The sequence below is a fragment of the Chlorocebus sabaeus genome, chromosome 20 (genome assembly GCF_047675955.1).
Source record: "Chlorocebus sabaeus isolate Y175 chromosome 20, mChlSab1.0.hap1, whole genome shotgun sequence".
NCBI lineage: Eukaryota > Metazoa > Chordata > Mammalia > Primates > Cercopithecidae > Chlorocebus > Chlorocebus sabaeus.
In genome coordinates, this window is record NC_132923.1 from 123,452,017 (window position 1) to 123,469,516 (window position 17,500).

A 17,500-nucleotide genomic window follows, 5' to 3' on the forward strand; every position below is an offset into this window, starting at 1 on the left:
TGAAAAGTGTCCACACATTTCCTAGCCATATTTTATTTTTAGGCTTTTATATGTTAATGTGTAAAAAACAGATGTGATTCAATTTCAGACAATCTAATAGGAATGCTTTTCCTCACCAGCCAAAAACTTAACTTGTTTTGAAAAGGAGTCACACCATGGAGCTCCTTTAAGAATTCAGGGGGCTTCCAGGGGGCAATGACTTGAACTAAATTCATCACAAATGCTGAATTCCTATGCAATACCCCAGGGAACGACAAAAGCAACAATGACAAATTTTATCTTCACAACTATCCTAGGAGATATCTTTTATCTCTATTTTTTAAATTGAGGGTTGTCTAGCCCAGAGGTTATATACCCTGCTCCAAGTCACGAAGCTAGAGGTAGGATTTGAACTCAGGCAATGCAATGAAAACCTTAACTGCCTCCCAGTGTGGCAGGGAGAGATGCATTCTAGTTCTGCATCTACAGGCTTCTCAAGTGGAGACCCACAGAGAAGGAGAGCTCAGCTCTGTCTCCTGACTGCTTCCCCTCTCAAAGGAGCGTGCAGATGCCCTGCTGTCTTCCAGGATTGCTTGGAAAACATGAAATTAATAGATGAAAAACTCCTGAAAAATTACAAGCGCTATATATGTGCCATATGCTAAATATATCCAACTCTGAATATCCTAGCAACACCGAAATTACTTTCTAAAATATAGAGAAGAACCTAACAGTGCTTTCTTTGCAGCCACCATAGTGTCTTTTATGGGGTTTATCTGGAAGCCTGTGAAGTGACAAACCATCGAACAGGAAGTCAAAGTCTTAGTTGCAAAGCAAAACACCCTGGACACGGCAATATAAAACATGGAATTGACATTTATTGTTGAGGACAGCCAAGCAGTTTCAAAATACAAAAGCATATATAAATAGCAGTCTGTATCCAGGGAAACACATTTTCTCTTTAATAAAAATATTCTTGATTTTAAAGAACACATTAAAATGATTGTTTTAATTTCAAAATGTCAAATTCTGAGAGAACAGAATAATTATTTCATAAAACTCTGAAAAACAAAGAATCAGAATTACTTCTTACCTCCCACATGTATACATTATTCTTAACCTGAGATCTTTTTTTCTTATCACCAACAAATGGCCCAAATTTTTTGCCTTTTAAAATTGGTTTAGTGGCCCAGACACCTAGAAAATAAAATCAGTATTTTTATAACGTATCATGGTTATTTTAAAGATTGAAACCATTAAAATCGATTAAGTTTCACAAAATAGGTAAAAGGCTAGACTGCCTAAATCAAGCTAATGTTAAATAGCCTGAGATCAAGTTAAATTAAGTCAAGTCCTCAATGGGGATTTTTATTTTTCTTCTTTATACTCTTCTGTTCTATAAAGAACCTATATTGTTTTATAATTAGAAAAAAATGTTGTATATATTTTTAAATGTTTTACATGTAACACTACCCATACAGTAGGATCACAAATACTTGAATAACAGTCACAACAACTGAAGAGAAAAAATATTGGAATGGAGTGAAACTATAACTGATTTTTAAACTCCTCTGTCTGCTTGTCTATAAAGTTCAAATTGTCCCTAATGAACATGACTTGTTCTTTTAAAGGGTTAGAAATATAGTTTTATGAATAAATATTTTTAAAGTTCATTTGCTTAAAATGGAAAATGCTTTCCTGCCTAACTAAGCTTCCTGAAAACTTAGCTACTGGAACGGCTCACTTTTCAGTTTCTAACAGCCAAAATAGCTGTTCATCCACAGTATTCTTAGGGTTATTTCTATTTATTATGCACTGACCATAATAGAAAGAGATTTAATGAGCAAGCAGGCAGTGAAATGGCAGGAGTCTGGCCCAGCAGTCAACAAACTGGCAGACAGCAGCACCTCAGATCGGTTCCCTCACCTTTCGGCTTCAGTTTCCTCATGTACGGAATGGGGGGTAAAGGCTGGGCCAGTCCTATCCTGCTAGGATGTACAAATCCCACTTTTCTGTAAGTCTGCTATGAACTGCATTTGACAACAACACTAACAATCAATTAGTTGAGCTATAAAATCAACCACTTTCATTTGAACAATATATTCAAACTGCTCAATGAATAAGTTTCCAATGAGAATTTTTAAGAGCGTGTGTTAAAATTTTTTCACACACGTGTACATATAAATTGGAGTATCGGAAGTACATCTAAAAGAAAGAAACAGGGATATAAATATAATGTATTCCAAGACTGTATTTTGACTAAAGTTTTACAATTCACTTCCTTAGCCTTCTGTCTAAAGATTAGGCCACAAAAAGACCAAACACACACAAGCTTGGTTTGTGTTCAAGGAGAAATCCTAGCCAGAAGAATTTAGATACACTCACAGCGTGTCATTCATTCAAGTATCTACTGAGGGTCCACAAAGTGTCTGGTACTGGAGGCACAAAGATACATAAGAAATAAAGGCACTCACAAGAAACAACAGGGCCAAGTGTAAAAATAATTACAAAACAATGAAGTGAATATAATGGCACAATCACGTTCATCATGGTGAAATCAGAGAGAAGGGAACAACACATTCTGTGGGGTGAGGTTCAGCAAGGAGACTCATAGGAGGAGGACACTTGGGCAAGTAAAGAAGGATGGGACGTGTGTGTGTGTGTGTGTGTGTGTGTGTGTGTTTTCCCAGTTTTATTTTTACAACTCATGTCCAACCTGGATTCTTGACTGGAAAATGCATCAACACCATAAAATCTTCTAAGTCAAGGGTAAATCCGCTGCTTTTATGGTGTGCTCCCTACCTGATATGCCCCTGCAGGAAGCCGCACTGCCACCTGCTCTTTACTGCCTGACTTGCTCCGGGACAGGAGTAGTACTCACCAATCCGGGTCTTGTCAACAGCAGAAGGGAAAAGCCTCACTTCCTCCGGAAGTCCTCGCAGCACATGTTCGGGTACCTCAGCCAGGGTCTCAGTGGCCACCGCAGGCTCAGTAGTGTTCTGCAAGTCAAGAAATAGAAGGATCATAGCAAAAGAAAGAAAACCCAAATCGTGGGGTTGGTTTTTTTTCTGGTTCAATAAGCAAATATGCAAAAATGTGATCGAAACCTGAAGCTGGCAAGCCAGACCAAAACGATGATGTCAAGCATTTGAGGAGCTGCTTTGATGCTTGTTTGTAACTGTCCAAAGGAAACCACTGCAGCCTTCAAGCATGTCTGTGTTACTCTATTTTGTTCCAGCCACCTGTGGCCATTTCCAAAACATGATAATCTCTGGCACCATACTGCTTTAAACTCAAATAGAATCTGGCAGCAAAATATAGCATAAGCTTACTTCTAAATCAAAGGCTACCATCAGTACCCTAGCACATTTAAAAAATAAAAACCAACTTGCCCACTTCAATGAATGCTTTCAGCATATACCACAAAGGCTACTGGGGCCCTCCAACCCTGCCCCATCCATGTTGCCCTCCAGCAACAACCCCTAACTGGATGGGGCCCGAATATTCCACTCCAGAACACGACAACTTATTGTGGTCCCTCACTGCAAGTGCCACCTTTCCAGGAAACAGTAATTTACCACTGTTCACCAAGTCACTAAACAGCAAAATCACCAGGATATCACTGAGTTGCTAAGAAACACAGAATTTTTTAAAATTACTTTTCAAAGTTTAGGCTGGAATTCATAATCTTAAGAAAAGATTACTATTAGGTATGTATGTAAGGAAGGGAGAGATTTGAGCCAACTGGTAGAATATGACTGTTATTTTTTGATAACTTTCAAATCAAAGGAACACCAAGGGTCTAGTAACCGGTACATCATATATCCTACGGAGCTGATGTGCTTATCCAGTCTAACTGATGTGCGTATCACGGCACTGCTAAGAATGATAGGCTTTGTAGTCTGAGTGTGTTTCATTTCACTGCACAGGGAAACATTTCTCCAGGACTTTTAAAGGAACCAACATAAGCAAAAGTAAACCCTCAAACAAAAAAGATCAATTTTTCCCACAACAATGAAGCTCTTGTCGTCTTCAAGAATATATGTACAAAGAAAAGAATATCATCCAAACTGGTATACTCTCAGCATTTCAATTTTTGGTTTATTAATTATCAACAGTCTACTTCAAGAGAAATAAATCTCATAGTCACAAACATGGTCATCTACTCTCTGGCCTGCTTCAAGCTGGAGAGCCCAAGACAGGGCATCTAGATACAGGTTCGTCTCTTGTGCAGAGCCGAGCCAAATGAGCCTACATTTCAGACACATAAATGCTTTGTTCCTGCTTGATTTACACCTTTGTCCCAACAATATCCCCGAAACATTTTCAAAACATAAGATAGCCAATTAGCCCCAGAAAATGGTCTTACTGGTACTTCTAATTAGCTAAAGTGTGAATAAATTAACTACAGACATTTTTCACTTCTAAATATAGTGTCCCCGTTTTTAAATTCTTAATCTATAAGCTGGATTTTTGGAAATGTGAACAATTTATTTCCAAAGAGGGAAAAGGTATTACATTGGTAGTTGCCATTGGTATCCTAAGCTACATAATGATTATTTCCTAACACTGATAAAGTAAGTGACATTAACAAACATTAGCCAGAGTGATGTCCTATCAGCACTGGCCATTTAGTAAAGTAAAAGGGGGTCTTCTTCTTCCGTCTCAGTTGGGACCCTAGGCAAACACGCAGCACCATTTATTCTCCCCAGAAGCACAGCCGATTTCAAAAGTCACCGTGTCTGCTAACCTAAACGGATACTTCCAGGCACTTTCACAGTAATTCTAATGACAACTTCACATTTACTGAGAACTTCCTTGCTCAAGGCACTGTGCTGTCTTATGTGCTGGGGAGAATTTACTCCAAATAGCCCAAGAAACAGGTATTATCAGTGTCTCCCGAATTAGAGCTTACGGACGTCGCTTAAATGGCTCAAAGCCTGGATGTGAACCTGTATCTGTCCGATCTGAGTGCCTATGGTCAGTCCTAACCATCATGGAGTTTTGACTTAAGATTCTGCTAGAATATCATCTAAGAACCTCTGCCCTAAAACTTCCAGATTTTCATGGAAATGTCAGCAGGACATGGTGCTTAAGGCAGGAATGGTCATTCCCATAGGAAATGTGTAACTTGAGTACAAGTTGGAGATCACGTGTATTAAAATTTCTGAAGCACCTGAGAACATAAAGGACCTCAGCAGAGATGCCATGGGAAAAAGAAATACCAAAAAATCCTATGCATTTGTTTATCTGTTTTAAGTCAACCCATTATTTTTTGTCTTTTTTTTTCTTTTAAATTACTCTTTTATTCCACATCTTGTCGCAGTAGACCCATTGGTTTTCCTTTTGGACTCATACACCCAGTAGAGGAAAGCTTTTTCTGTTATTGTCGTATCCTTCACATTACAAAAGGACCGAACTACAAGAGGAGCACCTCAGTTCACAGCAGCACAACCCAGACACTGGGCAGCCCCAGGGCCCTCCCTCCCTTCCGCCCACATCCCCACTGGGCTCTCCATGGCCATGGGTACGGCTGCAAACTGTCTAGAACATTTCTAGAAAATCAGTGATTTGAGGAGTAGAAAGTAGATTCATGGGCTGGACTTCCTAAATAGAACCACCCTCTTTTCTTCCTTGGTTCTCCTTCATAGCTCTTACCACAGTTTTAAATGCTTATTTGTATAGCTCTGTGTTTACTGTGTGCCTCCTCTGTGAGACTGCAGTGAAGACAGATGGTGTCTATCTTATTCAATGTTGTGTTCCCCCAGCTTAGCAGTAGATTTCAAATGTTTGTTGTCACTTAAATACTTGAATGAGTACATGGCTCTTTGTAAGCTAACTTAAAAGCTTTTTCTAAAAAGGAGGGATAGAAATAAATAAAAGAGCAGGGTCATCTATCAGGAAGTATCTTCTCCACATAAGCCTGAATTTCTTGAATTTGCAGTAGGTATTCTTCTTGATCAATATAAGAACCCTTTTTTAGAAAATGTGGTATGCCATTAATTCCAAGCAATCAATGTACAAGTAAACCTTAGGAACAAAAGGAATGTTTTCAAAAAGTTCTCTCCCCCACATACTCATAAACTGGGATCTCTTCTTGGTATATATCCTGATAGGATTAGATGTAATATTATATCTAAATGGGTTCATCTTGATTCTTACACTAAAGAATCACAATTTGATCCTGGCACTATTTCCCAGATTGATCTTGTCTAAAATAAATTGCACCATCTACTCTATATATTTATTTATATATTTCCGAATCCCTGCTATGGGCCAGGCAATGTTCTAGGCAGCACGGTTGCCTCAACAAGGCATCACTCTGGTGAGAAATAGAGACAAAATTAAACACATACATACAACGGCTGATGCCCTGTAGAAAACTCAAGCACAAAAAAGGGGACACATGCCTTCTGATCAATGGTGAAAGAAAAAAAGAGGGGAATGTCGGGTGCAATGGCTCACGCCTGTGATCCCAACACTTTGGAAGGCCAAGGCAGGCAGATTACCTGAGGTCAGGAGTTCGAGACCAGCCTGGCCAACATGGTGAAACCCCGTCTCTACTAAAAATACAAAAATTAGCTAGGTGCGGTGGTGGGCGCCTGTAATCCCAGCTACCCAGAAGGCTGAGGCAAGAGAACTGTTTGAGCCCGGGAGGCAGAGGTTGCAGTGAGCCGAGATCATGCCACTGCACTCTAGCCTGGCTGACAGAGCGAGACTGTCTCAAAAAAAAAAAAAAAAAAAAAAGGAAACACAGTCATGGAGTCATGGAATAGGGATGGGGATGCCTTTTCAGACAGACAGGTGAGGCCTCTCCAGAAGTAGAAAGGAAATCTGTGACATTATCAGGGAAACGTGCCACGAAAAGAAAACAGCCAGGACCAAATCTCAAATTAAGAGGAAAAGCAGTATCCAGGCAAAAAGACCCATGTGTCCAGGGCAGAGAAGTGAGAGAAGCAGCTAAAACTGAGGCAGGAGGGGCAGGCAGGGGTAAGGCCTCTGAGAAACACTCATCGCCATTCGCTCGTCTACCCATTCGCGGAGTAGAAGTCATCAAGCAGAGAGCAGAGAGCAGATCGCAAGCTCTGCAAGGCACCCCAGCTGCTGGCATCTCCCAGCACGCCCCATCCTTGCTGCCCCTGAATAGAAGTATGTTCCTGTCTTATGGGTTTTTAACACTGATCACTGTGATATGAAAGAAGCTAAAGGACTTCTCTGCTTCCCTGTTAGTTGACCTCAATGAGGACTCATTATTTGACTGCTTAATGAAGTACAGTCTTTAAACATGTATCAGTGAACAGATCTGGAACAATACGTATTAAATTTAACATGTTAAATTTAAGTCAATTTAATGTCATTTAGTTGTTAACTATTAATTGATCTCATTAATCCGATGTTTCCAACTTCCTACCTCAAACTCAAAGAAAGTCACTACTCGCTTCTCTTCCCCCAATTAATCGCCAAAGCCTCCCTCCTTCATTCAGCCCATTTGTCAGACACTAACATGTACTCCCTGAGTGTCTGCTCAGGGCTAGCACCATGCTAGGTGGTAAGGATCAAGGACCCCCTCCTCATGAAGCCCACTGGCTAGAGGAAGAACTTCTCTGTTCCTGCTCCCCGAGACAAGAAACCTTAGAGAGATTTTGATTCGTGAGGTTTGACCTTGCTAGGGAGCCTCTGAAGGGCCTTTCTACTGCTTTCCTGATACATTTCCTCTGACCCAGGATGACCTTCCCATGCTGGACGGGGTGAGGAGCTTAGGGAGTACAACGTTTATTCCATTCTCCAGGCCAAGATCTGTGCTAAGCACTTTACATGCATTACCTCATTTAATCCTCACAACAATAACAATCACAACTAACACAGATGGAGTGTTGGAGATACATCAGACACAATTCCAAGCACTTATCACCTCACTTGATCTGCACACTACCAATTGCCATAGGTACTTTTATGATCCCCATGTTACAGATGAAACTAAACCTTGCCCATAGTCACAGCCAGCAGGTGGCAGAGCTAGGTACTTTCAATCCAGACAATCTGGCTTCAGGGTCTGGATTCTCAAATACCATGCCACAGAGCAGCCCTGCTGAGTAACTTTCCCAGGCTACATAGTTTTAAAGTAGTGGAGCCAAGATAAAATCCAGACAGATTCCAGAGTCTACATTCTAACCACCAACCCAGTGGTGTCTCATACCTCACAGTCCGTGGACACCTGAGAATTCCCTTTCTGGGGACCACAAGGTCAGAGCTATTGCTGTAACAACACTAAAATGTTGTCTGCCTTTTTCACTCTCAGGTGTGTACAGTGGAGTTTTCTGGAGGCTATCGTATGTGAAAATGTCATCATTCTGGTGGTTCATGAAATGTGTGATTGCTTAATCTTATGTTTTAACTTTTTCTGATTTATCAATAAGGCCTGTAGTCTAACTAGCATTATTATACCAAATCAATTTCCTAGCTTTCATATTGTCCTAAAGCTTTGTAAGATGTTACTGCTAAAAACGGCTGGGTAAAGAGTACACAGGACTTGGGCCGGGCGTGGTGGCTTATGACTGTAATCCCAGCACTTCGGGAGGCCGAGGCGGGCGGATCACTTGAAGTCAGGAGTTCGAGACCAGCCTGGCCAACATGGTGAAACCCTATCTACTAAAAAAAGCAAAAACTAGCCGAGCGTGGTGGCACACGCCTGTAATCCCAGCTATTCAGGAGGCTGAGGCAGGAGAATCACTTGAACCCGGGAGGCGGAAGTTGCAGTGAGCTGTGGTTATGCAACTGCACTCCGGCCTGGGGGATAGAGCAAGACTCCTTCTCAAAAATAAATAAGAGTACACAGGACTCTTTACACTATTCTTACAACTTCATGTGGATCTATAACTATTTCAAAATAATTTATTATAATTTCCAATATGGTAAACATCCATAGATACAACAAATATGATCAAAAAGCTCAAGCTGCTGCTATACTAAGACCGCCTCCAGCCTTCCATAGTACCTCCCCTCTCAGGGCTGAGAAGCAGAAGATAGGACCGATTCCTAGAGACCAAACCTACAAGAGTGGAGGGAGGCAGCGGGGGCTTAATCCAAACATTCGCGTCCTACGTTCTCCCCTTCCTGGGCACCTCCCCCGCTTCCTGAGTACAACTGTCAACATTAAAAACTACAAGCATTACAACTATAAGCTTTCTCCCCTCTTCCTCCTCATTCCTTTTTCTCCCTCTATGCCCTGCAATATCTTTTTCTTCCATACTTTGTTATATGTATTTTCCCTCAAAAATAAGCCATGAACTTTGGGAGGTAGAGGCAGGTGGATCACGAGGTCAGGAGATCGAGATCATCCTGGCCAACATGGTGAAACCCCGTCCCTACTAAAAATACAAAAATTAGCTGAGCATGGTGGTGCGTGCCTGTAGTCTCAGCTACTCGGGAGGCTGAGGCAGGAGAATCGCTTGAACCCGGGAGGCGGAGGTTGCAGTGAGCCGAGATCGCGCCACTGCACTTCAACCAGGGCAACAGAGCGAGACTGTCTAAAAAATAAAAATAATAATTTTTTAAAAAGCCATGAAAAGGAATTTCTATAACTGTCTACATCAATGCACATTTGATTTGAAAAGAGAGTGAGCAGTGTCAAGTATGCAAAGTTGGGGACAAGACATGGCTGTGACATTTGCTCTCTCCAAACAGGCACAAGAGTCTTTTTCATTTGAAGGGTTTCATTGCTAATCTCTAAAGGAGAAAAAGCAAAATATACCAGAATAAACTGAGATAAGTTGCAATATCTTCAGAGTATTAAACACAACAACTTACTGTCAATGCCCATTTGGGCTCCTGCAGGGAATGGAGGAAAAAGCAGAAGAAAGTTCCCGATGCTTTAAACCCCAGGGTGGTGAAGCTGAGACCCCAGCAAGGTGAGGTTACCAAAAGGGGCCAATTTGCATTCGTATTCCAGGCCTCGGCTCTACTCAGAGTACACTTTGGCCTCCTAGAAGCCAGTCCCCACTATCCTAACCTAGTAGGATTTCCCCTATGGCTCAGTTACAACACTCTCCACAACTTGCAACAGTGTGCCCTGTGTATTGTGAAAGCCCTTCCTGGTTGGCTTGTTAATCACCTCTCCAGAGAGGCAAATTTAGGGGTGTAGACAGGCAGGCTCTGCTTCACTCACCTCGATAAAACCTGGCACAGAGTACCCAGCTCAGAGCAGTGGTCACTGCAAACAAGCAAACAAATGCCTGGCAATCAACTGCCCAGAGGTCTGGGCACAGAGAGATGGCTGTAAGAGCAGTAAGGCCCCAGCTGGCCATGGAGTCCATGGAAGTGGATGAGAGGAGGCCGCCATGGAAAGCAGAGAAGGAGAGACTAGCCAAAAACAAAGCCCTCAGAATGCCCTTATCAAAGAATGAAACGGAAGAAAAAGTGCAGCAAATGAGTCCCAGTCCTAGAAGTCATCGCAGAGCCAAAGAGGCACCAAGCGCATAGCATCACCAAAGCCGGGGAAGACTCCGGGACATGAGGTGGTCAACAGAGCCAAACCCTGCTGCTGATCCTTCAAAATCTGTCATGTCCGATCCCTTTCTCCAGTTCCCATTGCCACTGACATCTTCCAACCTGAAGCTATTCAGTAATCTCCAATCGTCCTGCACATATTGGCAGCAAGTGTCCGTGTGCTGGAGCAGTGTTACCTGGGGAACGCAGCAACCAAGAGAAGGGCAGGTCCTGCCCACCTGCACCCCAAGATAATGTGGCAGACTAGGGGTGCTCAATGTCTCAGTGACCTAAAGAGCGATGTAAGAGAGATGAGGAGGGGACAGTGCAGTGCTTTAGTTAGGATGGCAGGGGGAGGTCTCTCAGAGATGTCACACAGGGACTTGGACTTGAGAGATGAAAATGAGTCATGTATTAAGAACTGAGCAGTCCAGGCAAACATGCCGAGGAGAGAAGGGCCTTGGGCTGTTCAGGAATAAAAAGAGGCCACTGCAGCTGCACCAGAGTGGAGCCGGGAAAAAAGCAGAGGCAGCCGCCACTGGAACCTGCAAAACTAAGGCAGGAAACAGAGCTGGACTGCATTCAGAAAGCAGTGGGATGACACAAGAGGGTTTGGGCAGGAAAGTGACAAGATGGGGTGAGGCTTTCTGGCTTCTAGTCTACTCTATATTCAACTTCTCTGAACCTTTTGTCTTCTTGAATAAGCAATCTACAAAGCATCTGATTCAAAACGCTTTTTAAACTTTCTAAATAAAATCTAGTAGTTCGTCTGCTGGCTTTAGAGACTGTCAATGTTCAAGAGAAGCAAAGAAAATAAGACACCCGAGGGCTCATCCCCTCCTCTTGTCCAGATGATTCTAATACAGAATAGGAATAGGTGAGAGTGGGGACAGGGAGTCGGTAAGCAGAAGGAGCTTTCTACTGCCTCCCATTGAGGCTGTTACTGATGAGACTGAGTTTCAACTTCTCAAACTATCTTCATCCAAAGCAGCAAACTGTGGGCTACAGCCTTTCATCTCAGATGCGGTTTGTTTGGTCTACCCATGGATTTAAAAAAAAAAAAAAATCTATTGGAAGAAATCACAGAAAAATCCCCATTTTACTCTTATAGGTCATCCCTGGCCCCTACAGGCATCTGGGTTCCTGGCACACCCTCTGGCCCCTCCTACCCTCACCAGACTAGGTCCCCTTCCTACTCTGGGCCTTTCTCAATTTAGGCTTTCACCTGGCCCTCAATTCTTCTGATGGTCAATATCCTCCACACCTTTCCAGGTCAAGTGCAAATCCCAGCTCCTCCACGAAAATGTTCCCAACAACTCGCGACGACTGCTGGCTTTTCTGATTTCCCAGATGGTGAGCTGCATGTTCCGTAAGGACTGCGGAGAATGGTCCCATAGGAAGGAAAACTGCTGGTGAGGAAATCAATCAGGAGCCTTCGTAATAGCCCAGACAAGGGATGTTTGGGTCTGAATTCAAGCAGTAATAGTAATCAAACTATGTTATAGGACAGAATCAGCACGTGGTTACTGGCTGAAAAATAACAGTAATAAATAACAACTTACAGTGTTTCCTATATGTCAGGCACTAGCCTAAGGGCTTTATGTCCAGTAACTCATTTACTATTGACTGCAACCACATGGCACATGGGGTGGGCACCATTACTGTCCCCATTTAACAGATAAGAAAGCGAACACAAATAAGCTGAGGACTTGCCCAAGGTCACACAGCTGGAATGGCATTGCCAGAACTGACCAAGGAGAGTGAGTTAGAGGGTATCAAAGGAGAGGCAGAGAAAACCAGTCCCACAGCTTCCTTCTCTGCCAAAGTGTTACTATCCTAACGTAAAAGAAAAGGCTTCTTGCCACAAGCTTGTTCCAGTGACTTAAGGAAATGCTATTCAGGTTGTTAATTTTTTTCTGAATTTCAGAAATAATATTTTCATTCAGAAAGACAAGGTCCCAGATTTTCTAAAAACTGCTAATTTACCTAGTAGAATACATGATTCAAAATGAGATTTCAAGTGCCACCATTATTCATTCAGCATGCTAATTTCCGAAACTACACATTTATTAATTGAGGTTTAAGTCAAAACGTAGGAACCACCTTACTTAGAAGTCTTTTTTAAAAGTGAAAAAGTCAGATTCATATTTATAATTATCTACAAAAAATATACTTCTATATTAATAATGATAAAACAGTGAAAGTGGTTTCAACTTTTTATATCCTGTGTATTTTTAGAATTAGAAAAAAGGGGGTGATATAACTAAGATGAAAAGATAGAAAACTATCCCAGGGTTTCGCTCTTTGGAATTAAGATTATGATAGACCTATCTAGATGGTCAGATGGTCTCCCATAAAACAGCTCCTGTAAAGAAATGGACTACTGATACAGGCAACAGTATGGCTGAATCTCAGAAACAGTATGCAGACCAAAACAAGACAAACGCCAAAGGGCAAGGGCTGTACGATTCCACTCCCATGAAACCCCAGAAGAGGAGAAACCAGTGTGTAGGAACAGAAAGCCGATCAGTAGTGACCTTGGGCAGGGAAAGACTAACTTCAGAGCAGCAGAAAAGAACTTTTTGGGGTGACGGACATGTCCTATGACTCGACAGCAGTAAGAGTTACACGGGTGTGAAACTTGTACTACACAGTTAAAGCAGTTACCTTTTACTGTACGCAGATTGTACCTCAGAGTTGATTTTTAAAGTCAAATAACTAAACAGGTCAATAAATCCTAAATTCTCATCTTTAAATCATGTCAAAATGAAACTTTAATGCACCAAGAAAATATTTTCAATTGTGTTCACTTTCTTATCTGTCAAATAGGGATAGTAATGGTGCCCACCTCATGCAGTTGCAGTCAATAGTAAATGACTTACTGAACTTCTGTAAAGCATTTAGGCTAGTGCCTGACATACAGGAAACACTGTAAGTTAATATTTTTTATTATTATTATTTTCAACCAAGCCCTGGTTCTGCCCTGTAGAATAGTTTCATTATTTGTATTTATTAAGAGTTTTTTAACTCAACTCTAACAGTCCTCTACTCAAAACCCCCCAAAGGTTCCCCACCTCACTGGCAAAGTCTACTCTGGTCCTTCTGGCGACCCGAGAGCTGAGCCCACACTTCTTTGACCATTTACTCCACCCTCCTCAGGTCTGTTCCAGGTACGTGAACCACAGAACCAACCTCCTCCACTCTCCCTACCCAGCCCTTCTCTCCATACTCTTTAGACAAATGTTGGCTGTGATCAGCAAGGTAACTCTGCTCTAGAGCATAACATTGGCATTGGCTGCTGTTACATAAAGCTGCATGCACCATCTCACATGGCCAAAACATACTAATGTTTTTATTTTTAAAAATATATAAGAATAAGCAAATTTTATGGGTGTTTCATTTAAATTTATATAAGTAATTCCTTTTATATGCTTTGCCCAGAGAATTATCAGCAATTATTGTATCAGTTTAATCCATTTAAAGCACCTAGTTTCTTAAATACTGACTTGATCAAAACTAACTGGAAAGTGACAGCAATACGTGATGGAATATATTAGACCCAATTTTCCTTAATATTAAGGACTATTCATAATATATTCATACTAAAATATGTATTATTGCTACAATAGACTAATCATCATCATCAAAGTAATTGTTACAAGCAAAAAACAGCTTAGAATCACACAGTATTAAAATCTCTAAAATTCTATGAACAACCCATTTTTGTATAGATTTGCAAACAAGAATCTAAGCTACTATGCTGGAACAAACGATGGGAAAAAAAACAAACAAGCTTCAGTTTACTGAAATGGCATTAAATTATATTTGGTTAAGAAATGAGCAGGACTGCTATAACAATAAACAGATGAAAACACAAACCAAGAAACACTTATACACCACTTTTGAAAAAGAACAGGAGTCAAATTAGTTCTGAAATACAAAAAAGTACCCTCTTTCAAAAAGCTGTCAGGTCCACTAAGTCGTCCAACTGAAGAAACTGTCCTAAAGCCTGGTGCTAATCTCAGTAGTGAACACACATTATCACCACACTCCTGCTCCCTTACAATCCGGTTTCCCTAGCATAGTGGGGAGGATATCCTAAAAATGGAAATCAGCTTGTGTCACTGTCCAGTAGCCCTAAAGGCCCTATAAACCTTAGCTCTCACACCAATGTCCTCTTATCCCAGAGCCCCTGATGGGGCCAAGCTCCAGACCATGGCTTGCTCTCTGTTCTGTGAACTACCACGCTCATTTCCACTCCAGGGCCTTTGTACTACTATGTGTTCACTCTGCCTGGAATTTCCTTTTTCCAGATCTTCACGTGTCTATGCGGCTCCCGGTTATTACCTAAGTTTCAGTTCTACTAGCAATCACCTCCACAGAATAGTCTTCTCTGACCATGTAATCCAAAGACCACCTTTCACCTCCAGCCATCATCCTTTATAACAAGATCTTGTTTAATTGTCTTCACAGCACTGTTCACTATCTGAAATTACTTTGCTTGTCTTCCTGCTTTTTTAACCGTCTCCCTCTTGGAGTATGTTACTGGCAGAGCCCTTGCACACCTAGTTCCCTGTAGAACCCATAACATACTGGGGTACAGTCTGTGCCTGATGAAAGAGGGAAGGAATGAATGAATGTTAGGGACAACTGAGATAATGGACCCATTCCTGAGATAAAGCCATTCCTAGATAAGTCTAGGAAAATAAGAAGGAAAACAGTGGAACATCTCAAAAGTTAAGTATCAGGATGGGTGTGCAATTGAAGCAAGTAGGATACCGACGATCTGAGAATGCTGCCTCAATAGTTAGTGCTGAAAATACTGGCAGGCTGTGGTCTCTATTGCTTCTTCTAAAGGAATCAATAACAAACAATACGATATGCCCATGACGAGGATCCCACAGTCCCTGAAACTCAACTGTCAGGCATATATAAACAAATTATTCTATGCTATTGTCTTCAAGACCATACACATCATAAGAAACAGAACTGACAACTAAAATCCATCAAAGCAATGCTGATCCGTTCCCGGAGAGAATAACCTAACCCTAAAATAACCGTCAGGATTGTATGTATAAGTATTTATAAGTCAATCTTCTTCAAGTTTAAACTTTTTTATATCTGAATTTTGTTGTGTGGTTATTTCTCAGTTTTTCGAGCACTTACTGCTCATTTTCACTGTCTGAAAATGAGAGCAATAAATACAAGAAGGGAAAACTGTAAATTATCCTGAAATAAGTCTTAATCCTTAAAAATTACTGGGGTGATTGTTGAAAAACACTGATAGATTTCATGCCATAACAATAAGGTCTTAACAGCATATAACTAACATTCTTCTAATAATGAAAATATAACAAAAGATGCTAAAAATTTTTCTCATAAAAAGTGGGCAATTTTTATAATACAAGTAAAAGTTTCATTACTACCAGACCATTTAAATTACACCCAAATCAGAAATGTGTTAACCATTAGAAACATAAGAGGACACTTTTCCACTGATACTTGGCATTTAGGATCAAAGGCAGTCTTCTGCAGATCTGATATTAAAACTTGTCAAAAGCAAAATGAAATTGTAAAAGAGCCCCCCCAAAAAAAAAAAAAAAAAGAAGAAGAAGTAGTTATTGCTACTACTTTTTGACTGGCATGCAGACTTTTTTAAACACAAGTTAGATATATTGAAATATAAAGCAAAAGTTTGAAGTGTCAAGTCTAATACACCAGAAATATTACAAGCCTAATACTGTACAAGAATTAAGGCATAATTAATCATAAGGTTAAAGGTGTAGACACATCAAATAAATGATTCTGAATAGTAATGCAACAAGAACAGTATCAATATTTAGATTCCACTTTGGAAGAACTCACAACCATTCTAGCACAGGATCAAGACTCCTCCAACAAAACAGTTCCTAGACCATAGAAAACTGAGCTCCTTTGAGTGACCAGGTTCATATTAAGAATCAATCTTAAAATAGGAAAATAAATGAAATCTATGAAATATATATGAGCATAACTTTGACAGACAATGACTGTGAAATCCACTTTGTTCTCTTTTCCCTCCCCCACCTCACCATTTCAAAAATAATATGCCTTCAAAAGCATGTCAATAAATCTGCAAGTTTTAAAATAATAGAAAGCATGTGCCCCATGTGTTGGCCAGATTCATTTTTTATGATATACGTCCTCTGCATTAAAATAAACATTTCTGATAAAGAAAGTAATGAAAAGAAATCAAAAGGATCCATTCCAAAAATTTCACATCTCTCAATGCAACACAGGACTGAATTTATTAAACTTGGCCCCGCTAATTAAATTGAACTTGTGATCTCTAGTTAGAATCACCTGTAAATGATAAAAAGGTGTCCGAAGTTTCAGTTGATGAGGGATACAAAATGTTCTCAAGTCTGAGAGTTTTAAGCTAAGGACTTAAAAAAAATTACATACTTCATATTTTTGGTTTTGTCCTTCTTATTTTAAAAATAAGTGCTTATGAAGATTTTAAAAAGAGAACATTTCTGACACCCACGAATTTCTATAACTACAAGTGAGATGATATTGAAACCAGAAAATAAGAATCCTACTCTAGAATATATTATTAGATCCACATAACCGGTTCTACTTATCAGAACACCCTTGAGGCTATGAAAATATCCATAGCAGAATAATTTAATCACCAGGTAATCCCACATCTCCTGTAAAGAGAAACACATCTTACATTTCAATATCTGCCCTCTTGTTTTTATTCTGAGAACAGGTTTTTCAAGGACAAAATGCTTAAAGTTTCTTCTTTGAACATTTGCGGTCTCTATAAATAACTTTTAATCCTCTCTTTTCAACCAACAATCACAAAATAAAAAATGCCAAAAATGAAAGCTTAATAAGCTTCAAAACAAACACACACAAAAAACTCACACTAGAGTGTGGAAAGGGAGAATTCAAAAAGAAAGTCTTAATGAAAATCCCTAAGAATGAATCCTCTACTCAGGGAACCACAGAAACGCCAACCCATGCCCAAACAACGCACATTCCATCCACT

At 40.5% G+C, this 17,500-nt stretch overlaps 1 protein-coding gene across 6 annotated transcripts in view; it reads right to left on the minus strand.

The window, feature by feature from the left end:
• Positions 1-17,500, minus strand: part of PRDM2 (PR/SET domain 2) — a 129,371-nt gene that overhangs the window by 96,051 nt on the left and 15,820 nt on the right. For all 6 annotated transcript variants that reach the window (XM_073007827.1, XM_007980475.3, XM_073007824.1 and 3 more), the window contains 2 exons: positions 2,861-2,978; positions 1,073-1,176 (listed from right to left, as the gene is read on the minus strand). In XM_073007827.1, the coding sequence (XP_072863928.1) occupies positions 1,073-1,176; positions 2,861-2,978 (222 nt within the window). The remainder of the gene's footprint in view (positions 1-1,072; positions 1,177-2,860; positions 2,979-17,500) is intronic.